Here is a 24,431-nt window from a genome sequence, read left to right on the forward strand (position 1 = left end):
CCAAGGCCCTGCTCGAGGAAAAGGAAAGTCCTCCCTCGTGCAGGAGGTTTCTGTTCCAGCTGTCCTGCTTCATGGAAACAACTGAGCGAGGCGGAGCCGTGTTGTTCATGATTGCCTTTAAGGCATTTTCCAGGCAGCTTCCACTTGGTTTTGTCAAGCCGAAACAAATACACGCCGGTACCTCGTGGCGCGCAGATGCACTTCATGCTGCAGCTGAACGATGTTTCTCCCCTCTCACATGAGGGAAACGGGGGAAAGCCGGGTATCATCGGCGTAAAGCCGGGTTTCATCGGCGTAAAGCCTGGTGTCATCGAGGTAAAGCCGGGTGTCATCGGTGTAAAGCCGGGTGTCATCGGCGTAAAGCCTGGTGTCATCGGCGTAAAGCCGAGTTTCATCAAGGTAAAGCCGGATGTCATCGGTGTAAAGCCGGGTGTCATCGGCGTAAAGCCGAGTTTCATCAAGGTAAAGCCGGGTGTCATCGGCGTAAAGCCGAGTTTCATCAAGGTAAAGCCGGATGTCATCGGTGTAAAGCTGGGTGACATCGGCGTAAAGCCGAGTTTCATCAAGGTAAAGCCGGGTGTCATCGGTGTAAAGCCGGGTGTCATCGGCGTAAAGCCGAGTTTCATCAAGGTAAAGCCGGATGTCATCGGTGTAAAGCCGGGTGTCATCGGCGTAAAGCCAAGTTTCATCAAGGTAAAGCCGGGTGTCATCGGCGTAAAGCCAAGTTTCATCAAGGTAAAGCCGGGTGTCATCGGCGTAAAGCCGGGTTTCATCAAGGTAAAGCCGGGTGTCATCGGCGTAAAGCCGGGTTTCATCAAGGTAAAGCCGGGTGTCATCGGCGTAAAGCCGAGTTTCGTCGAGGTAAAGCCGGGTGTCATCGGCGAATGCCGGGTGTCATCGTCGTAAAGTCGGGTGTCATCGAGGTAAAGCCGTCCCCGATCTCAAATCTGACTCCTTTATTTTCCGTCAATAACCACGCTGTGTATTTTTTGTCTCCCAAAAGAGAAGCCGCATCAGAGCTCTCGTTTGAACGGCTTCTCCGTGGATCTCCTGTGATGCTCCACGTGGTTTTATACATTATTTAGTGTCAGATCAGTGGAGATGAAAGTGGATCTTCAGGGTTTTCAGGGGCAGGACAGCTTTTCAATCCCCAACATAAAATGTCATATTTTGATCAAAAAGCAGCACTCCTTAACCCTTGTGTTGCCTTCGGGTCAATTTGACCCGATTCAATGTTTCACCCTCCTGTCGCCTTCGGGTCAATATGACCCGATTCAATGTTGAACCCTCCTGTTACCTTTATATTTACGAACATATTTTACCCTTGAGGTCAATATGACCCCAGCTATTTAAATCTCCAGAAAATTATTAGAATTAATATTGTTTTCCAAGTTTAAATGTGAGGTACTTTATGTTTGTTTGTTGACTCCCGAAAGAACACTGACATTAAACATTGAATCGGGTCAAATTGACCCGAAGGCGACAGGAGGGTTAAATATTGAATCGGGTCAAAATGACCCGAAGGCAACACAAGGGTTAAATAAAAAATAAAGCATGTTGACCTAAAGCGTCAAATCAAAATTCAGAGCCTTTTCATCAAGTTATAAAGGTGCAAAGCCTCCATCTGATCTGAGGGAAAAGTCAGTGGACCAACAAAGTCATAAGAATTCATCCTCTGGGGACCATGAATGATGAAACTAAATGTCTTGGTAATCCAATAAATAGCTTGTTAAAATAAAATCGAAACCATGAAGATAAAGCTCATGGTGGTTCTTAGGGAAAAGTCAGGAGATCAACTAAGTCATGAAGATTCATCCTCTGGGGTACATGTGAAGGTATAAACCCAATGGCATGACAAACCATCAAATAGTCATTCATATATTATAGTCAAAAGCCTAACCCCTCATGATGGTTCTTAAGGAAAAGTCAGGAGATCAATAGAGTCTTCGGGATTCATCCTCTAGGGAACGTTAACAAGGAAGCATATTAACCAAATGTCATGGCAATCCAATACATATCTGTACGATGTATAACTTAAAATCACAACCATTAACCTCATGTAGGCTTTTGAGAAAAGGTCAGGGGATCAATAAAGTCTTCAGGATTCTGGAGAACATGAACATATGAATGTATAAACCAAATGTCATGGCAATTCATCAAATAGCTATTGAGATATACAGTATAACTCAATACCACAACCAGTGGCGGCTGGTGAATTTTTTTCGGGGGGGGGGGGGGGGCGCAGTTGGGCGACGCGGTTTAAATAGCACTCAACAATTAGAAGAAAAGAGGTTTTGAGTAGAATATTGTAAAAAACAAAGCTTTATTTCAAGAACACACCGTGCTCAACACTGTCCAATAACAACTATCAACACACTGTAACTTTGGGCATGAGAGGTTCAGAGCAGCTTTAAGAAACATTGGGTTGGGTTTCAGAGGTTTACAGAATAAAAGAGTTTCACCCTCACATGAAAGAGGTTCAGAGCAGAATAGAGTCAGAAAGAGATGCAGCACATGTTACATTGGGTGTTTGACAGAGTAGACCCACTACTGTAAAGAAAAGTAGCCCTCCTCTCTTTAAAGTTGGCAAACTTCTCCATAACTCTCTGGTTAAAGTCAATCATGTCTGTGACCAGCCTGCTTCCATTATTCTTGAGGGAATGTGTCTGTTTTTCAGAACTTCTTCGTTGTGTTTTCGATGCCAGTTTGGTCTCCTTCTGCTGCTCTGCTCTGCAAACAGGGTTAGCTTCATGCTGTTAGCTCGTTAGCTCCATGCTGTTAGCGAGTTAGCTTCATGCTGTTAGCTAGATAACTGCGGCAAGATTCGTGCTTTACACTTGTCTGAAGCTCTTTAGCTCCCTCCCCCCGTTGTAGTCCAGAGAGATTCAGTCCCAGGACTTTGGAACAACAGACAGGGGAAACTAAACAGCGCATTACTCACTGAGCTCCAGCTAACAGCTCCGGTTAGCAACCTGCTCGCGTAGCTCCGTGGAGCTCTCTGGCTGAGGGAACGATACCGGTCTCTGATTTGCCGAATAGTCCAGTCACGTGAAATAAGAAACAATGTCATTGGCCAGGGCGCACATTTTTGTGCCCCAAGATTCACGTTTCATCCGCCAATGAGAAGACGTCCTTGCCGAAACGACCGTGAAATGTTTGCTCGCTGCCGCGCATACACGTTGGGCCGGAGCCCCGAAAATGGGGAGGGGCTTCTCTCCGTGATAATGAGTGGCGATATATTATTTATGTCACATTTAACTTAAGTGGTTGTTGACAGGGGCTTACGGTCTCCCACACACATTTAGCGCATCAACACGGTATATTTACTATTTAAATGATTTGGTATATAATGTTTTTTGACAGGATATATTATATATTTTTTCTTCTTCTTTTTTTTCATCTCAAAATTTTAAGAGGGGCGGCGCCCTAGCGCCCTCTATGGATGCACCGCCACTGACCACAACCATTAACCACATTGTGGCTTTTAAAGTCATGAGGATTATGCCCCCAGTGTGGTCTACTGGCGCTCTAACGGGCTGCCGGATGGCTGGCTGCCTGTCTACGCTGGTTACCTTCTGCCCCCCTACGGCTGAGCTTGACCACCCAGTCTTTGGTTTACCTCCCCTCCCCCCTTCCTCCACGTTGCACGTCTTGTTTAGATGTATGTGCTTTTGTGCTGAGGTGTTTTTTTCTGCTCCCACACTGTACCCCTCTAGGGGCATATTCTGGGGGTTGTTTTTTTATTTTCTCCTCTCTTCCCTCGTGTTATGCTGTAATCTTCCTGGATCTGCCTGTAATTTCCCGCTTGCGGGATCAATAAAGTATACATCTATCTATCATCTATCTATATGAAGCGAATTCCACGGCAATCCATCGAATATCTGTTAAGATATTTAACTCAAAACCACAAATATTAACCTAATGGTGTCTCTTGAGGAAAAGACAGGCGATAAATGAAGTCTTAAAGGTTCATCCTCTGGGGAACATGAACATGGGAACGTATAAACCAAATGTCACGACAATCCAACAAATAGCTAATTGAGATATTGGAAATAAAACCACAACCATTAAACTCATGGTGGCTCTTGAGGAAAAGTCAGGGGGTTAAGAAAGTCTACAGGATTCATCCTCTGGGGAACATTAACATAAGAGTGTATGAAAAAATGTCATGGCAACCCAATAAGTAGCTGTCGAGATATTTGTCTCAAAAACAACAACTATTAACCTTGTGGTCCTCTTAAGGAAAAAGTCAGAGGATCGACAAAGTTATTAGGGTTCATCCTCTGGAGAACATGAACATATGAATGTATACACCAAATGTCATGGCAAACCATCAAATAGATTTTTGTGATATTCAAATTAAAACCACAACCATTAACTTCACAGTGGCTCTTGAGGAAAGTCAGGGGATCGAAGAAGTCTTCAGGGTTCATCCTCTGGGGAACATGAACATGGGAGGGTATAAACAAAACAAACATGGCAACCCAATAATTAGCTGTTGAGATATTTAAATTAAAACCACAACCATTGACCTCATGGTGGGCTTGAGGAAACTCCAACCAACAAGGTCATGAGGATTCATCCTCTGGGGAACATATGAACATATAAACCAAATGTCATGGCAATCCAATATGTAGCTGTTGAGATATTTGTCCCAAAACCACAACTATTAACCTTGTGGTGCCTCTTAAGGAAAAAGTCAGAGGATCGACAAAGTCTTTAGGCTTCATCCTCTGGAGAACATGAACATATGAACATATTAACCAAATGTCACAGCAAACCATCAAAAAGCTGTTGATATATTTTACTTAAAACCTACACCATTAACCTCACGGTGGCTCTTAAGGTAAAGTCAGGTGATGGATGAAGTCTTCAGGGTTCATCCTCTTAAGAACATGAACATATGAACCAAATGTCATGGCAATCCATCAAATAGCTGTTGAGATATTCAAATTAAAACCACAACCATTAATCTCATGGTGGCTCTTCGGGAAAGGTCTGGGGAACATGAACATGGGAATGTATAAACCAAATGTCACGGCGATCAATCAAATAGCTAATTGAGATCTCCGAATCCAAACCACAACCATTAACCCCACGGTGGCTTTTAAAGTCACGAGGATTCATCCTCTGGGAAATACGAACGCTTGAGCCAAATTCCACAGGCAATCCATCAAATCCATCAAGCGTGAGCTTCATGCACAAGGACGCATTAAGAGCCATCTAAAAATAATCAAGTGGCGGCGACGGCAGCGGCAACTGCAGCGGCGACGGCAGCGGCGGCAGCCTCCGTATCAATGCAGAAAACTAAAACTCGAGCTTGCTGGTTCATGTCCCCCTCCCTCCCCCGCCCACTTTGTCACTGAACTCTCAAGATGAAACGATTTAGAAAAAAGTTTTTGAATGTTCCCCGAAACGCGAGGCTCCATTTCCAGAATTTAGTCATCGCGAACAAATGATTAATCTGGCCGGACGAAAAGCAGACGTGGAGATCATGTCCCGAGTCCCGGAAAAAAAGTCCCGAAAACACATCGAGACACGAGAAGATTCCCCTCGTTGCCACAAGAAAACATCTCGCAGTATGTGAACCATCATCTCTGTGACGAGGGGAACGAACCCATGAGAGGAGGCCAGACGTCAACTTGTGTTTAGGGAGGAGGAGGAGGAGGAGGAGAAAGAAGAGGAGGCGGGGGATGGGAATGATACAGCTTAAACCCACTTCTGACATCTCAAGGTCAGTCGCATTCCTTCGCTGTTTCCCTGCATCTTTATTTTTATTTTTTAGAGAGTCGTGTTCTGTCCGTTTCATCCACGTGAAAAAGAAATTGAACCAACCCTCCAACTGTTAACGATGGAAGTACAGTACTCGTAAAAACCATCACGGACCAGGTGTGCTTTAAGGATCAAACACTGTCATTATACATCCCAGAAGTAAAATAAAAACAGAGAAAAAGTGTGTGGCAGCGGGGGGTGTTTAGGCTCGGCGGCTGAGTGGGTGGAGCGGGGGTGTGGTTCAGGGAACGGTGTCTGATTGTCATCAGCTGGACTGATTGCCAATCTGATTGGTAATCAGTCCAGCTGATGATATGTGTTTGTGTATCTGAGGCTGTCTCCATAAAGGAGGTGGACGGACAGAAGAGCGGGAGTCAGGGTGGAGAGCAGAGACACAGTCTGCGGTGGCAATAAAAGTAGTTACCAACTATCCCTCTGGATGCTCAGTCCTTATTGGTGCTTAGGGGGGGAGAAACCTACTGGTGACGGCAACCCGCTTGTCACAAAGTGTTTTACAGATTTCCACGGCTCGTGTGCCGCCGGCCCCTTTGATCTTTTTACATAAGAGATAGAAGGCGGGCTCAGGTTTGACGTTCTGGTGATCAGTGGAATCGGTCGATGTCCCGAACGCGACCCTTGAATTATTAATAGAGCGTCTGAAGATAAGCTTAAAAGAAAATAAAGTCTGACGCTGCTGCAAAGAAATCACCAAGATCAAGACTTTCATTGGCACCCTCTCCTTTCCACGCACGGATAATTAAAAAGTAGACCGCGCGTCCGCGTTTGCATCAGAGAGGTCGTTTGTTCATGAATATTTTTTGCCACTCTTCCAGAACACAACCGGAGACAAACTTACAGCAGTGTGAATTCATGCAATTAAAAATCAGTTTGATTGTCTGATCGTTATGTGTAAGAATAAATAAAATACAAAACCCACATAACCGGAAGATCAATCTTTACCCCTAAGATTAAAACAAAAAACACACCGAGTGCAAAATCTACTCGTAATTGCTCACTAGTGGACAAACTATGTGACGTTGACCCTGCTCTGAAACCAGCGATGCATCTGATATACACTGTATGTGAGCTAATTTCAGCTGGTTTACTGTAGAAAGGCCAATTCATCCATCTCACTCTACGTGTAATATACTTATCCATCAAGCCTCTAAATATCCTAAATAAAGTGCCAAATACTGCAGTTCTTGAAATGGCCTTTGAAGCTGCCTTCAATAGCGAGTCGGTCCCCGTAAACCCTCCAACGTTAACGTAACATCAGAAATAAACTATACGATAGCCAACATACAGGTTTGTGACAACTTGCAAACTCATAGATTTAAATGATATTAAGGCTTAAAGTTATGCATAGTTTAGTGGGCGGCCTCTTAAAGTGACAGACGGCGGCCATCTCAGGTCCTTTGCCGCTGGCTGTCGATCCGTTTGCCCATTTTTGGATTAGCCGCCATCAAATAGTTTTTCTAACAGAGAAAAAGTGGCATCGGGAACATTAAAGCATCCTTGACTCAAGGAAAGGAGATGGTGCACCCTCGCGGCAGCTACATTTAAAGCAATGCGCCCCGTTGGGTCATTGCTAACACCAGCTGGTGTTAAACATTCTTCATAGGAGGTGTGACTCTGTTTCAGGAATCCTTACCTACATTTTCCAGCATAGAGTTTGTCACTGCAATCATTTTCTCTGCAAATTCTGTTGTTTAATTATTAGTTATTTGGAATGACTGACAGAGTCGAACGCATCAGATCAAAAATGTTGTAAAATGTTAAATATTAAATAGGTGGAGGCTTCAAATGAGCCCAGTTGGCTTGTTGTCTCTTCCTACACTGAGATATTCATTAATCTCTGTTGTGATATTCTTGTGCAAAATAAAAAAAGATATAAAAAATTGAGAGTGAGGACCAAAATGTCCAAAATAGAACTAGTGAGTACACGTAATCAACAGCCTCCGGAATTCTTTGAGGATCGAAAAGAATCCAGACCACTTTGTGCTCGTTGAGTGTCAAAGGATAATTATTAGGACCCAGATTCCAGACAGCCAAAGTGAAAAATAAATGTCAATGAAGTACTTTTAAAATAGCGAAGAAGGGTTCTTAATCCTCCTCAGTGCCGATGAGCTGAACGGCGATTCAGGTTGTTGCTGCAGAAGCTCTGAATCACCTGAAGGGAGACCTATAAACCGTCTGCTGTGACCGCTGACAGATTTGATTCTCAGAATGAGAATTAAAAAAGAGGCAGAAAACAAGAGTTCAGCTCTGATGTGTTTTGCCGAGGCGGGGGAAGACAGAAAAATAACTCATCAGCATTTAGCAGCCGGCTGCCTGCCTGCCTGCTGCAGTAAAGACTTCCAGACAGCAGCCTGGCTATAATTAAGAAACTGTAAAACACACACCTAGCGCGGGCCGAGGCTACCACTTGAGATCAAAGAGCACGACGACTGGGTTTTTCATCAGCAACCGCTGGTTCGAGTGTTTGATCTCCAGTGATGCAGCATGCCGCATACCGCATGCTTTGCATTCAGGCCCAAAACAGCGCGATTCAGAGCTCAGTGGTGGGGCTGCTGAAGGGTTTTTTATTAAAATCAGACTTTAGCTATAGATTTTCATTTTTGTATCATATAAATAGTTAATTTTTTTCAATTCTCATATCGTAGCGTATCATATTGTAGCATATCATATGATATCGTATTGTAGCGTATTGTAGTGTGTCTTATTATAGCGTATCGTATTGTAGCATATGGTATTATAGCGTATGGTATTGTAGCGTATCTTATAGCGTATCGTATTGTAGCGTATCGTATTGTAGCGTATCGTATTGTAGCGTATCGTATGGTAGTGCGTCGTATGGTAGCGTATCCTATTGTAGCGTATCGTATTGTAGCGTATTGTATCGTATTGTAGCGTATCTTATGGTAGCGTATCGCATATTATGTCGTGTATGGCGTGGTAGCGTGCATCGCATCGTGTATCGCAGCGCATCGTATGGCATGGCGTGTCGATTGCATAGCGTGTCGTATTGTAGCGTATGGTAGCGTATCGTATTGTAGCGTATCGTATTGTAGCGTATGGTAGCGTATCGCATTGCATCGTATCGTATGGCGTATCGACGTATCGTATTGTAGCGTATCGTATGGTAGCGTATCGTATTGTAGCGTATCGTATTGTAGCGTATCGTATGGTAGCGTATTGTAGCGTATCGTAGTGTATGGTAGCGTATCCTATTGTAGCGTAGTGTATGGTAGCGTGTATGGCGTGTCGTATGGTGGCGTATCGTATGGTAGCGTATTGTAGCGTATCGTATTGTAGCGTATCGTATGGTAGCGTATCGTATTGTAGCGTATCCTATGGTAGCGTATCGTATGGTAGCGTATCGTATGGTAGCGTATCGTATTGTAGCGTATCGTATGATAGCGTATCGTATGGTAGCGTATCGTATGGTAGCGTATGGTAGCGTATCGTATGGTAGCGTATCCTATTGTAGCGTATTGTAGCGTATCGTATTGTAGCGTATGGTAGCGTATCGTATTGTAGCGTATCGTATGGTAGCGTATCGTATGGTAGCGTATTTCTAATGCTGATGCTGACAGAGACAAACTTACTCAGGGGGTTAATTGAAGTGTGAAATCAAATATGACTCCCTCAAGTCATGTGATTATTTCTTAGTATTTGATCCTTTAACATGGCCTCAGGAGATGCAAGACCTCTATAGTTTTGGAAACACAACAGTTTGTAGCATTCTCAAGAAATATGAGGCCACCTTCCAACTTGACAAAGACACCACTGTGACAGAATGGATACGCTTAAACAGGCAGAAAAACCCGTGGGAGCCTCTTCTTGTGTATGACTTGGTCCAAATAGTAAATACAAGTAACCCAGATGCTTACTCCAACATCAACAAGGTGGTTAAGCTGTCTCTTACACTGCCTTTAAGCAGTGCAGCTTGTGAGAGAGGATTCTCACATCTCAAGAAAAAAACAGATCCCTTCTGTCACATGCTCGTCTCTCAGCCCTGATGCACATTCACCAGTCAAAGCAGACCACAGACATTTGACCCAAAGCAAGCTGTTGACCTGTGGATGAAGACAGCTAATCGGAGAATCAATCAAGGACAGGGAGGTGCATCTGCAGCATCTTCATCATCTACCATGCAGGAAGCTGAAGCAGAGGACAGTGAGGGCGACACTGAGGAGGACAGTGAGGAAGACTGCACTTATTAAGACTGCGCTACATATGGAGTGAGTACCAAACACCTAGCTTATCGGATTGCATCGTATTGTAGCAAATCATATCGGGTTGTAGCGTATCACATTGTAGCATATCGAATCATAATGTATTGTTGCGTAGCGCATCGTATCATCATATTGTAGTGTATCATATGGTATTATATCGCATGGTATTTTTAGCCACAAATAACCTTTTCTTTTGTTTAAGGCAGGTCAGTTTATTATTGATTTTATATCCCAGAACATCTATTTGTTGTTTTCCTGCTGTAACAGGCCACTGATCAGCAGTGAACAAAGTCTCTTGTGATGTTCACAGCTTTAGAAAATGACGAAATAAATTGGAGTTAAAAATCACAAATGAGCTGCTAACTATGTGCCGGAGGCCAATTTAAATTAAATGTTCAAACTAAACGGTGTTTGGAGGGTCAGCAATACCTAATTATATAGTTTTTTTTACAATCAAAACAATCATAATTTCCTCATTAGTACATGAGTGAAGTATGGTACAATTTTGTTTTTCAGATTTCCCCACAACATTAACAGATCTTAAAAGGCTTACCGTATTTTTTGCACTATAGGGCGCACTAGATTATAATGAATGGTCTATTTTCGATCTTTTTTCATATATAAAGCGCACCGGACTATAAGGCGCATTAAGCGGAAAAAAAACAGTCAGATAAGTCAGTCGATCAAACTTTATTAAACGCGTTCACAATAATTCTCAACATTATTCAAACGTTAATGAGCGTATTCACAATAACTACCAACCTTATTCAGTTGTAACACGTAAAATACAACACAATACACTCACTTTTTCAGTTTATTCCTCGTCCACAAATCCTTCAAATTCTTCATCTTCAGTGTCCGAGTTTAACAGTTGGGCGATTACGGCATCCAACATGCCCGAATTCCCCTCGTCATTATCCGAGTCAGTGTCGTTGCTGTTAGCTGGCAGTTCAGTGATGATTCCGGCCTTTGTGAAAGCTCGGACCACAGTTGAGACTGATACCTTAGCCCAGGCATCCACGATCCATTGGCATATAGTGGCGTAAGTCGCCCGGTGCTGTCTCCCTGTCTTGGTGAATGTGTATTACTCCGCGACGCTCCTGGCTATGGTAGCCGTAATGCTGCAAGCGGTGCGGCTTTGTAGTTTACCAAAGTCGTACTAAAACATTTTGACTTAGCGCCGTGAGCGCCTTGAACCACACAAAATCGCTTAGAGGTCAGTAAGCAAAACCAGAATTAATCCATATATACGGTGCTTCGGATTATAAGGCGCACTATCGTTTTTTTAGAAAATTAAAGGCTTTTAAGTGCGCCCTATAGTGCAAAAAATACGGTATTTTACCCAACTTTTATTCAGTATTAAATCCAAAATGTGTTTTCTGCTGTAACAAAAAATAAATGATATTGAAAATGCAATTATAGAAAGTTAAGAGAGTGACAGAGTCGCTGAAATTAAGTTTTTTTTAAATATTAACAACTTTTTTTTAAGTTTAAAAAAATATTAATAACTTTTATTTTCCGATTTTATCCATCATAAATTTTTGATACTGAAATGACTCCCCACTCATCCTCCGCCGGGCAGAGCGTCAGACGTGTGACGGCCCATGGCGTCTTCAAAGTGACATCCTGCCACGAGCAGTATTTACAAAAGCAAAATACTCTCACATCCTGTGCCCCCTCCCCCTTTTTGGAATCTCCGGCGACGTTCAACTATAAATGTCGAATCTGCCGCGAGTGATGAACTGCTTCCTCTCGCTTGCAATCGAAAGGAAACGGCCAAATCCTGCAGAGGACTGACGTAGAAGGTCAGAGTGGCTTTATCATTGTTAGGGAGATTCTATTAGAGCTTCACACGGAGACGGGATTCTAAGTTCTGGGAGTGAACGAGAGGAAATAGAAAGAAAGTCTGAGAGTTTGACTGGCAGGCGCTAATCAGCTGGGTTATTTTACAAACAGGAACTCACGGTGGGGCTTCATGCATGCAGAGCTGCACATGCGGGGCTTCATGCATGCAGAGCTGCACATGCAGAGCTGCACGTGCAGAGCTGCACGTGCAGAGCTGCACATGCAGAGCTGCACATGCAGAGCTGCACATGCAGAGCTGCACATGCAGAGCTGCACATGCAGAGCTGCACATGCAGAGCTGCACATGCAGACGCTTTGATACGCGCAACTGGATGTTAAATGCCACATTGCCACAACCTCCGGGTTCTGAAAAGTGAAACAAAGTGTCTTAAACCTGCATTCTCTCTACTGGGCGACTCCTCTAGTTGTATAGAAATAAATGCTTTAAGTGTTTAAGCTGCATTAGCTCTACTGACCACAAGGGGGCGACTCCTGGTTGTATAGAAGTTTACGCCTCTTTGTTAAAGCTGCATTCTCTCTTCCGACCACCAGGAGGCGACTCCTCTTGTTGTATAGAAGTCTATTCTTTATGTCTTAAACCTGCATTCTCTCTCCTGACCACCAGGGAGCGACTCCTCTGGTTGTAAAGAAGTATATGCTTCATGTGTTAAAGCTGCATTCTCTCTACCGACCACCAGGGGGCAACTCCTATGGTTGTATAGAAGTCTATGCATCATGTCTTAAACCTGCATTCTCACGGACCACAAGGGGGCGACTCCTCTGGTTTTATAGAAGTCTCTGCTTCATGTGTTAAGGCTATATCTATAGAAAATAAGAAGCCACCAATTTGTTAAAATCAATTAAATGTTTGTCTGTTTTTAAAGCAAACAATAAAGAATATGAAGACATAAACTTGGACTCTGGGGAAACTTGTGATGGTTATTTTGTCATCTTGACTTTTTTTATCGTGACACTCAAGAAAAACTGTTTTCCAGGAAGTTCAAGAGTCTGTTAAAGGGGATGTTTAAAAAACAGGAAACGCCTAATTCATCACTTTCAGATGCCATTTTTACTTTTATTTAGATGGCATTTGAAACATAAAGTGGATCTGGCATTTTACTTTTAGTTTCTCTAAATAACTTTATAAACCCCCAAAAAGGCTTTTTAAACGGCTCATTCACTGACACTGACTTAGCTCGAAATGGTGTAAAGAGCACTCAGAAGAAGCCGTTTTAAAGCATCTTTAATGAGTTACCATCACTTAGAGGTCATACACATACACACACTGATATCAAACAAAAAGACCCGCCTGGATTCACGTTCCACGATGATTTAAGTCAAAAGTCCCGAAGGTTCTCGCTGTCGCTCTTTCTCGTCGGTCCTAAAGGAAAATGTCTTTTCTTGATATGCAGGCACTTGATGTCGAGGTTGTAGACGCGTAGTTATCTCTTTTCAAAGAGCGATCTTTAAACCTCGGTGGGCAGCAGTCAAACACGGTATAGAAAAGTTAATGAATCCAGATGGAGGCCGTGAACCCGTTAACCCTTTATAGGGCACTCATTGAAACACTTAAAAGATCAAAATGTCAACACTACAGTGCTACTGGAGGACATAACAATACTGTTTTACTGTTGTTGACTTAAAAAACATTATTGTTTTTAGGTAGAAAATCAAAATCACCGAGGTTACCATATTTGGTTCCTGTTTGTGACACAAAAGAAGTGACCATATTTGGTTCCTGTTTGCAGAGAAAAAATAAGTTACCATATTTGGTTCGTGTTTGCAGAGAAAAAATAAGTTACCATATTTGGTTCCTTTTTGCGATAAAAAAGAAGTTACCATATTTGGTTCCTGTTTGTGGTAAGAAATAAGTTACCATATTAGGGTTAAAGGGGAAAAGGGCCGGTTTCACTTCCTCTTTTAGTTCACGTAAAAAATTCCTCCTCTGAATTTTGAGAAGTCGCAAAATACCCCCGATGGGAGCAACTTTTGAGTTTGGTGCCTCGCTCAAGGACACCGGGAATCGAACCGCTGACCTTCTGGTTGAAAGACGACCCGTTTGTGTTGCTTCTTAAAAAACACAACAGCGAAGAACTTTGCTTGAAGTTTTTTCTGGGGCGTTTCCCTGAAATAGAGAGACGTCTTGTTGGCTTCAGTCCAAGGTCGTCACCCGATTAACCGTTCAAGTGTTTTACGACAGGTGAAGGGGAGGATGCACAAAGAGAACTGGTGTTTTTTACGTTGGGACGAGGGTTTTTCGGGGTGGCCGCTCACCCGTGACAAATATCTTTAACAAAAAAAAGCCCAGAAGACGATCTCCGGGGGGACAATGTGCTGTAAAACATGCCCGAGGAAGAGAAAAGGCTCAACGCGGGAGGAGTTACGGACACTTAAAGAGAATAAGAGTTGATAAGGTCACGGCACTCCATGGGATGAAAAGGTTTTGGGGGTGAGGAGCTTTACGGGGGCGCCGAAGAAGAGGACTCACCAGTCCGTCGCAGTTGTTAATGGCAACCGAGGCCCCGGGCACGTCGGTGATGTCGCCGACGAAGGTGCAGTCTGTCTTGAGCAGCTCGCGGCGCAGCGTCCTCTCCGCCGCCGCCACCACCGTGCGGTTGGCGTTCCCGTCGCTGTCGTCGTGCCACTCCACCACGGCGCCCGGCGCCACCAGCCGGACGTTGGGCCGCAGGCGAAGGTGGAACTCCTTCCCGAAGGCGGAGATGTTGAAGAAGAGGTGGCGCTCGGGGTCGCCGGAGGGAAACGCCGCCGCCGCCCTCCGGACGCGCTGCCTGTGGGCGGCGGAGAGCAGGTGCGACAGGAAGTGTCCGTGGGAGTCGGTGCTGAAGGGAGTCACGAGGCCGTACTCCTTCAGCCGGCTCCTCAGCTGCTCTGTGGAGCGACACGGAGACAGTGAGGCCTTCAAGCATTCATTCATTCATTCATTCATACATTCATTAATTCATAAATACATTCATTCATACGTTAATCTATAGATTCCTTCATTCATACGTTAATTTATGGATTCCTTCATACATTGATTCATACATTCATTCATACATTCATTTATGGATTCCTTCATACATTGATTCATATTCATATATTCATTCATTCATTCATAGCGAAAGAGGTAGAATCAGTGTTTCTGTCGCATGTGGATATCGTGCAGCAGCTGTTCCACTGGATCAACACTCAGAAATAATACAAACACAATTCATTAATTGATAAACATTTTGTTAAAGATTATTTTTTCTTTTTTATGTTAAACTCTTAGACTTCTTTGCTTGGTGTGACCAGCCGTTTATAAACCTAATAATACAAAATATACCTAAATATACATGAACCGAAGCAGCTGGTCCTCTTTGGGAGCTCGAGCTCGGCTACGTTTGGTTTCAGTGTTTTTTTTCTTCAGATGTGGTAATTAAATCTTTCTAAAGCTTTTGACCCCGTCGGCCATCTTTCTACCGTCATTATGAATAAATAATCAAAGAGACGTTCACCATCACAGACGATGAAGAACCAAATACAGACGGATATGTGTCTCCTCTGAGCAACGACACCTCTAGATCGGGAGAGTAGAGAGAAGGAGAAGAAAAAAGAAGAAGAGCGAAGAAGGAGAAAAAAGAAGAAGAGGAAAAAGGAGGAGGAGAGAGAAGAAGGAGGAGGGAGAAGAAGAAGAGTAAGAAGAACGGAGAAGTAGAAGAAAGAAGAAGAAGAGGTGGAAGAAGAAATAAGAAGAGGGGAGAAGAAGAAGGGTGAGGGAGAAGAAAACGTAGTAGAACAAGAACAACAAGACGAACAACAAGAACAAGAAGAAGAGCAAGAAGAAAAAGAACAAGAAGAAGAACAAGAACAAGAAGAAGAGCAGAAAGAAGAGCAAGAAGAGAGGGTCAGCAGCTTCAAGTTCCTCGGCGTGCACATCTCCGAGGACCTCACATGGACCACGCACACCACTCACGTGGTGAAAAGGGCCCAACAACGCCTGTATTTCCTTAGGCGACTGAGGAAATTCAACATGGCCCCCCGCATCCTCAGAACATTCTACACCAGTACCATCGAGAGTGTTCTGACAGGTTGCATCACCGTCTGGTACGGGAACTGCACCGCCCTGGAGCGTAGGGCACTACAGAGGGTGGTGCGGTCGGCACAGTACATCGTTGGAGGTGAGCTTCCCTCCATCCTGGACATATACACCAAGCGGTGCGTGGCCAGGGCCAAACGGATGATGAAAGACAATAACCACCCCGGCAGAAAGTTTTACACCCTTCTACCGTCAGGCAGGCGATACCGCAGTATCAAGTGCCGACAAACAGACTGAGGGACAGCTTCTTCAGTCAGGCCATCAGGCTGCTGAACAAGGACTGAGACCCTCATTAACACTACACACCAGAACATATTCTGTGAATATCTATGGCCATGGTGTATATTTTATTACATTGTTTATATATATATATATTGTATATATATATTGTATGTATATACATATATATATATATTGTCTCATAAAAGTGTATATTTTATTACATTGTTTTATATATATATATTGTCATGATGTATATTCCATTACATTGTTTTATATATATATTGTTAATACTTTCTTCTTTTTTTTGTGTGTGGATATTGTATAGTTTATTCTCATTCTTATTCTTTTTTTAGTCTGCTACTGCTGTCGGGTGTTTTGCACATAAGAATTTCACAAACCGATTATACTTGTATAAAAGGGGATGTGACAATAAAAACTTGAAACTGAAAGAAGAAGAAGAAGAGTTATCTTCCCGCCCTCAGGCTCTTGTTCTAATTTGTGCTCAAACGATTGAACCAGGAAGTCTTTTGGCTTTTCAAAGTAAAGGAAGGTTTTCCTGGAGGATCTTCGTGCGGACGTCAGGCGTCCTGTGATGTTCGGGAGGAGAAAAAAATGAAATGCCATGTGGAATCTGTGAAGCTTGAAATCATCCTGGTGTCAAATTACACTCGTGAGGACGACCTCGCTTCATACCACGATCACAGCGCGACAACGTGGTGAATAAAAGAATGAATAAAACATCTTTGGGGAAAACATCAAAGGCCTTCCGGATTCATCTCGATGTCGATGCGTGAACAGAAGCCTGTGCGGCTAGACGGAGAATTCATTGTTATGGGGATGAAAAGTCGTAGAGGAGCCGAGAAATTAGTGAAGTGCTTTATCCTCCGGGTCCGAGGAGCAGATCTCAGACCTGTACGTTCATGTCGATTTTTATCTTCTTCGGATTCAAGTCCAATTAGAGTTTTAATCCTTGAGATCGTCTAGAAAATCAAACAATACCCGTTGAATCTATTTACGTCGGCTAATTATCCTCATTCATTACTGGAAGTGGGCGGAGCCTGCCGTTCCCACGCTGGACTAAAAGCATGTAATCCTTTCACTGGCACTCTTAACATGGTGTCAGAGGTGAATGACGTCACTCCTTCACAATACAAGCCTTTCACTGAAACTTTTTTCTTTTATATTTCCACATTTTCTTATTGTTTGTTTTCTTCTTCTTCTGGTCCAGAAACATCGACGTCACAACCATCACCAGTTTGGGTTGTGACGGTTATGGAACATGAACGTGTGCCTTTGCAGCCAGATGTTGGCGACGGGCGCACATGGCGCTGCAAAACGTTAAAAGATGGTGGAGAGGATAAATAATGACGTTGCGGTTGTTCGTTTTGCGAACTTGAAATTGGGAACAATTGATCCCCAAATCCTATTATTCCCTGAGGGGTTTCTAGAGGAGGGATCGCAGCCAACTGGGCCGGCTGTCACATGCTTCTCCTTTGTCTCTTGTGTTAATATTATTACTTTAAAAAAAGGAGGTTTTGTCAGCGGGATTACAGGGAAAAAAACTACTGGCCGTATTTTCATGAAAACTCGGAAGAGGACTTTGGAGGATCGGCCTTGGCGAGGTCTGAGCTCCATCGGCTCGTCTGTGGACTATCGGTCAAAAGGAAAGTGAATTGCTTCATTATGGTGGATTTAAGGGTCATCCAGCCTTGAAGGACCACTCGACAGCTTCAAGCTCACGGTATGTGACCACTAAGGGGTTAAAGTCCTCGTTTTCTACTGTGAAAGTCTCTTTCTCTACTGTGATCCTCTTTCTCTACTGTGAGAGTCTCTTTCTCTACTGTGAGATTCTCCTTCTCTACTGTGAGAGTCTCTTTCTCGACTGATCCTCTTTTTCTCCTGTGATCCTCTTTCTCAACTGTGAAAGTCTCTTTCTCTACTGTGAGAGTCTCTTTCTCTACTGTGAGAGTCTCCTTCTCTACTGTGAGAGTCTCTTTCTCTACTGTGAGAGTCTCTTTCTCTATTGTGAGAGTCTCTTTCTCTACTGTGAGTCTCTTTCTCTACTGTGAGAGTCTCCTTCTCTCCTGTGAGTCTCTTTCTCTACTGTGAGAGTCTCCTTCTCTACTGTGAGAGTCTCCTTCTCTACTGTGATTCTCTTTCTCTACTGTGAGAGTCTCTCTCTACTGTGAGAGTCTCTTTCTCTACTGTGAGAGTCTCTTTCTCTACTGTGAGAGTCTCTTTCTCTACTGTGAGAGTCTCCTTCTCTACTGTGATCGTCTTTCTCTACTGTGAGAGTCTCTTTCTCTACTGTGAGAGTTTCTTTCTCTACGAGTGAGAGTCTCTTTCTCTAAGATTGAGAGTTTCCCCTAGACGCTCGTCTTCTTGACCCTCGTCTAAGCCCCGCCCCCTCCCGGGCGTTGGAACCTGGCCACTCGGCTGCGATCAATAGCATAACAAACACCCCTTAAATATGACGCGCGTGAGGCCGCCTCCCCCTTCGCCTTTGTTGGTGGGAGGACCTGAGAGTGTTTGAAATAAACAGAAACTCTCGAGGTGGCATGACAGTCACAGAGAGAGAGAGAAAGAGAGAGTACTGTATAGGAAGAGCCACCAGGTGGCTCACCTGGTGGAGGGACGGCCTCGGGTTCGAATCCGACCCGTGGCCTCACGCCTTCATATCCCTCCATAACTTTCCAATTGAGGCCCAAAAAATAGACCCCGGAAGTCGTAAACCTGAACCACTGGTGTCAAATCTATACGATAAACTCAGTCGGATTAGTGTGAAGAACTGAATTCATGGAGTGAATTTAGTTTCATACCCATGATCTGTGTATATATATATATATATGTGTGTGTATGTATGTATATATATATATATGTATGTATATATTAGTGCTGTGAAAAATAACGCGTTAACTCAGTTAATTCAATTACAGGTTTAACATCGTTTTTTTTTTTTTACGCATGCGCAGAATGAGCTTCCAATCCGTCTGTTGTTGGTCGTCTCTCCAGCAGCATGTCATTCTGTCTCTAGTGTCGCGTTAACATGACTCCGATCTCCGCCTCGCGCGCAGCAGAGCCCGGATGCCGCGCAGCGCCGCACATCGGGACGGAAAAAAAGTCACTTGCAAAATGAGCTTCCAATACACCTCTTCAACCTGAACTATGTCCGCTCTCATGCAGACGGTCTGTTCATCGGTAATGATCCTTCCGCAGGTTCACCTCCGGAAACCTTGTTACGACTTTTACTTCCTGTAGATCAGGGTCTCAAGACGTCGATCGCGACCTGCCAGTCGATCGCGGCGTAGTGTTGGTAGATCGCATGACATTAAAAAGATTGGCCCGCCCCCTGACATGTTCTCTAGAGCACGTCTTTGTTCTTTTATTACGCATTGCGTTAACACTTATCGATCTCCGTCTCGCTCGCCACAGAGCTCCGTGCGCATCGGGTCCGAGCAAAAAAAAAGTCACTTGTCAATCTGTCCACCTGTCCGGGCCGGTGAGGTTTCAGCTTTGCAGCGGTGTCCCCGCCGTCCCTTTCATCATGACCCCAGTTCATGAAGAAACCCCACAGTCAGTTTGCCTCAGCAGCTGCTAAAGGAAGACTAGAGGCCTTTAGATTGTATCATGGTGGAGTTAATGGTTGACAAACAAGAGAAAAATGCTCTGTTTAACCCTCCTGTTACCTTTACATTTACTAACATAATTTACCCTCGGGGTCAATTTGACCCCAGCAATTAAAACCTCCAGAAAATTATTAGAATTAATATTGCTTCCCAAGTTTAAGTGTGAGGTACTTTATGTTTGTTTGTTGACTACCTAAATAGCCCTTTAAATAAATAAAAAAGTTGATATTTCTTATATGTTTGACACAGTGAAAACAGCCTGGGGTCAAATTGACCCCAAAGAACACCGACATTAAACATTGAATGGGGTCAAATTGACCCGAAAGGTAACAGGAGGGTTAAACATTCTGTTTAGGATGAAGATGTATTAATGTTCCATATGGAAGAAAACTGCTAAATAACTGCTGAGTTGCAGCACCATTGTATAGAAGAATGTATAAATGTATATATCCGTCTTTTGTCATAAATCTCTATGTTCTCACAAAATATACCGAGAATATCGGAAATATGTGATTAATCATGATTAATCCACAAAAACCTGTGATTAATCCGATTAAAATTGTAATCGTTTCACAGCCCTAGTATATATATATATATATATGAGAAAATTATTGGATGCAACAAAGTTCCCATAAAGCTGCTTGGGGGTCGTAATCTGTCCCTACAAGTGTCTCCTCGCTAGAGGCCTGTTGACTTGGAGAAACCGCACGAAGCGAGCCAGAATGACTCGCTTTCTTCTTCTTCTTTTTTACGACGGCGATAATGTGTATGATGGCCGGGGGGGGGGGGGGGGGGGGGTGTCCACGAGAAGAGCCAAAACGGCGGCGCGCTACATGCAAAAAAAAAAAAAAACCTGGAGGGCTCCCGGGGAAAAGATAGCGGCGGGTGTAAAAGGATCCTACGTGGACGCCGCCGCAGCTCACTTGTTTCCTAACCTCGTGATGGGGAACAGATGTGCAGGAGTTAGAAGTGGAATTTTCTTTTCCTGTATAACAAAGACACTCAAAGCGGTTTGCTCGTGTAATATACAAGCCTGTGTGTGTGTGTATATGTGTGTGTGGGGGCTGATAGCAGAAGGAATAAGGGAGGGGGAGGGGGGTGTATTACAGAGCTCCTCACACACTAACTCCTCCTCCCACTCTGATCCCACTGCACCAAGGTCTCACCCCCCACACACACACACACACACCTCTCTATTAAGAAGATAAACTTACCCTCTCTATCTACTTCGCCAGCCTGCAAAAGAGAGAGAGAGAGAGAGAGCTCGTTTAGAGTCGATGACAAAAGTTTACTTTAAAAAACGTTTTAAGACATAATAAAATAGAATACACCACAAAAACAGCCTCTATTCCACGTGTTACGTAACGGAGCTCACGCGTGTGCAGTGTCAACACGTCCTCACAGAGAAAGCAGTGTGCGCGCGGCCTCAAACGGGGGAAGTTAGGAGACGTTTAAAAAAAAAAAAATTTAAATAAAGAAATAAATCGCCGCGTGTGCCGCCACTTCTCCGCGGCGCGACTGCTTTTTAATTATAATTTTGAGGGGGGGGTGGTAAAGTTAAGACTCTTACCTTGTCGGCTGAAGTCCACGCGAGTCCGACGAGGAGCAGCGCGAGTGACAGCGGAGGAGCCATCGCGACCCGACGTCAGATAGCAAATGAAAAAAAGAGTTGTTTAAAAAAAAGAAAGTAAACTCTCAACGCTTGAAGTTATCAACGCAGATGTGCAGCACAAGAAAATGACGAAAAAACACGTAAAAAAGTTTCATAAAGTAGGAGTGAGGCGAGTTGCGACACTTTGTCAAGTCAGTTAGTGTTTTGTTTCTTTATCTCTCTCCAAGTTACTAGAAAGTGTTCCCCTTTTCTTTTTGTTGTTGTTTTCTTTGTGTTGTTGTTGTGTTGTTGGTTGAGGTGGAAGTTAGTCGGACGTCCCCTCCGCCGCCGGCCGCACAGAGCTGCAGTGTGGAGCTCTTTGCGACCTGGCACTCCGCTCCCTGGGCTAATAAAAAGGGCAAGACCAACCCTGCGTGACGTCACGATGCCCCTGTCCACGAGCCCGAAACACATAGCAAGGACCGAGGAGGAAGAGGAGGAGGAAGAACTCCCTCTTCCCCCAGCTTCATCCCAGGACAGGATAGAGGGAGCCGTGATAACGTGAACTTTCTTTCCACAGTAACTTTCATAGTTTATGAGCCCGGTCTCAAAGCCCAGAGATAGACATGAAATATGTGTCTGAAGGATGAATCCAGTATTTAAAACACTTAAACCAGATGAAGATGGAACATGAAGCTGCAGAGCACGTGGAGGGGAAGGTCTATGGAAGAAGATCTATCACCATGACAGCAAAAAACTAGCTATAGGCTAAATAAAATATCCCTTCTGCATATTTTATACATGTGTCGAATATGAAATATCCAAAAGCCTCGTTTGAAATATCGGATGTTTACACGTGAATGTTTTGGCACAATGAAAATGAAGTAACCCGTTATTGTTATTATCTTTATTTAAAAGGGACCATATAGTTAAAACATAAATGTCACCATTTGTAGCAGATTGTAGCTTCAGCTAATTCGCATATGTAGTCCCTTGACAGACCATAATAACCATAAAACAATAACTATAAAACAATAACAACCAATACAGGATGTGTGGTAAGAAGAACACACAATACACACAATGTGAAGCTCCAGTGCAGCGCATTCAAAGTAATACATACTATTAGAAGTAAGTAATATAAACCATTAAAAGTAAGTAATACGAGCAATAATAATTTAGTTCAATAAATTGTTATTGAAGAGGAGAGCGATGTTAACACATTTCTAATCCAGAAACCTAAAAGAAGTCATTAATTAAAGCCATAATAATGTCCCTCTGAAAGCCATGAGATTGAACCTCGATCCCCTTAAACTACGTAAACGCGCCTGTACTCAAGTATTCGGAGAGTAGTTGTGAGGACTTCAACCAAAGAATGATTTTTTTATTCCCCAGATGTCTTTTCTCGATTCGAGAGAAGTGAAAGTATTTTTTATATTTCTTCAGTAAAATGGGTAGAAAAAAAAGTATAATAGAGATCTGAAAAAAGCTTTTTTAAAATAATATTGTGACCCTCTAGGTAGAAGTTGTGACCGCGGCTCTCAATTACGACTCAAAGGACTCTGGATTTAGACTAATGGTCTATTTCTGTTTTATAAGTGTCTTTCTTTCTTTTTAAAGAGCTTTATTTTCCTTTATCTGTTCTGTCATTGTCTGCAACGTTTAATATATTCCAACACCTGGATATATAGTTCATGAACCGCATGTGAGAGTGGCTAAACACATATATATACAGATATATATATACATATATACAGGACTGTCTCAGAAAATTAGAATATTGTGATGAAGTTCTTTATTTTCTGTAATGCAATTCAAAAAACAAAAATGTCATGCATTCTGGATTCATTACAAATCAACTGAAATATTGCAAGCCTTTTATTCTTTTAATATTGCTGATTATGGCTTACAGTAAGAAAACTCTAAAATCCTATCTCATAAAATTTTAATATTTCCTCAGACCAAGTAAAAAAAAAGATTTATAACAGCTGAGTGTTTGTCAAGGCTCAGGAAACCCTTGCAGGTGTTTCGAGTTAATTAGACAATTCAAGTGATTTGTTTAATACCCTACTAGTATACTTTTTCATGATATTCTAATATTTAGAGATAGGATATTTGAGTTTTCTTAAACTGTAAGCCATAATCAGCAATATTAAAAGAATAAAAGGCTTGCAATATTTCAGTTGATTTGTAATGAATCCAGAATGCATGACATTTTTGTTTTTTGAATTGCATTACAGAAAATAAAGAACTTCATCACAATATTCTAATTTTCTGAGACAGTCCTGTATATATATATTATACACATATATATATATACACATATATATACATTTATATATACACATATATATATACATATATATACACATATATATATACACTTAGATATACACATATATATATATATATATTCAGGGGTGCACATAACTGGTATGCAGGTACGCATGCGCGAAGATAATCAACAATGCGTAATGCCACTTGTGTTACTTCGCGCCTTTGCGTACTTGACCGATCTGATGTTGATCGTCTCTACACAGCAGCATGTCATTCTGTCTCTACGTGTCGCGTTAACACCTCTTTGTTCTCCGTCTCGCGCGCCGCAGAGCTCCGATGCCGGCGTATACGCGCACATCGGGATGGATATAAAAAAAGAAGTCACTTTTATTCCTTAACTCGCAGTCGAGTCTCCTCAGTAATGGTTCTGCAGAAAAGCTCCCACTGCGATTGACATTAATATTATATATGGCACTTAAGGTGCATTAGCATAGGAGACGGAGAGCGTTTAGACTACTCTGGATGCAGTTAAACTGTGTGTGTGTGTGTGTGAATAAAATAGTAAGTAAAAAAGTCTATTTATAATCTGTATTACCCTTAATCTTTATTTAGTTTGTATATAGGATACATTTACGTCTTTGAGGGAAGGTTAGTTTGGCTTCAATGGCTTTTGTTAATTCTTTTAAAGCTGGTTCAACATATTTTTACTAATTTAGGTCACAAGAAATACATTTTGAATGCGTTTCCAGATTACGTTTTCTAATACAATAGATGTTGTGAGG

At 42.8% G+C, this 24,431-nt stretch overlaps 1 protein-coding gene across 1 annotated transcript in view; it reads right to left on the reverse strand.

Annotated features, from left to right (window-relative positions):
* Nucleotides 1-23,106, reverse strand: part of adamts3 (ADAM metallopeptidase with thrombospondin type 1 motif, 3) — a 116,533-nt gene extending 93,427 nt beyond the window's left edge. Inside the window, exons 1-3 of the mRNA XM_056418120.1 lie at nucleotides 21,352-23,106; nucleotides 20,996-21,017; nucleotides 14,344-14,744 (exon numbers count right to left, since the gene is read on the reverse strand). Coding sequence (XP_056274095.1) covers nucleotides 14,344-14,744; nucleotides 20,996-21,017; nucleotides 21,352-21,414 — 486 coding nt within the window. The 5' untranslated portion in view covers nucleotides 21,415-23,106. The remainder of the gene's footprint in view (nucleotides 1-14,343; nucleotides 14,745-20,995; nucleotides 21,018-21,351) is intronic.
* Between the last annotated feature and the right edge of the window lie 1,325 nt (nucleotides 23,107-24,431).

The sequence above is a fragment of the Pseudoliparis swirei genome, chromosome 7, assembly GCF_029220125.1.
Source record: "Pseudoliparis swirei isolate HS2019 ecotype Mariana Trench chromosome 7, NWPU_hadal_v1, whole genome shotgun sequence".
Classification (NCBI taxonomy): Eukaryota; Metazoa; Chordata; class Actinopteri; order Perciformes; family Liparidae; genus Pseudoliparis; species Pseudoliparis swirei.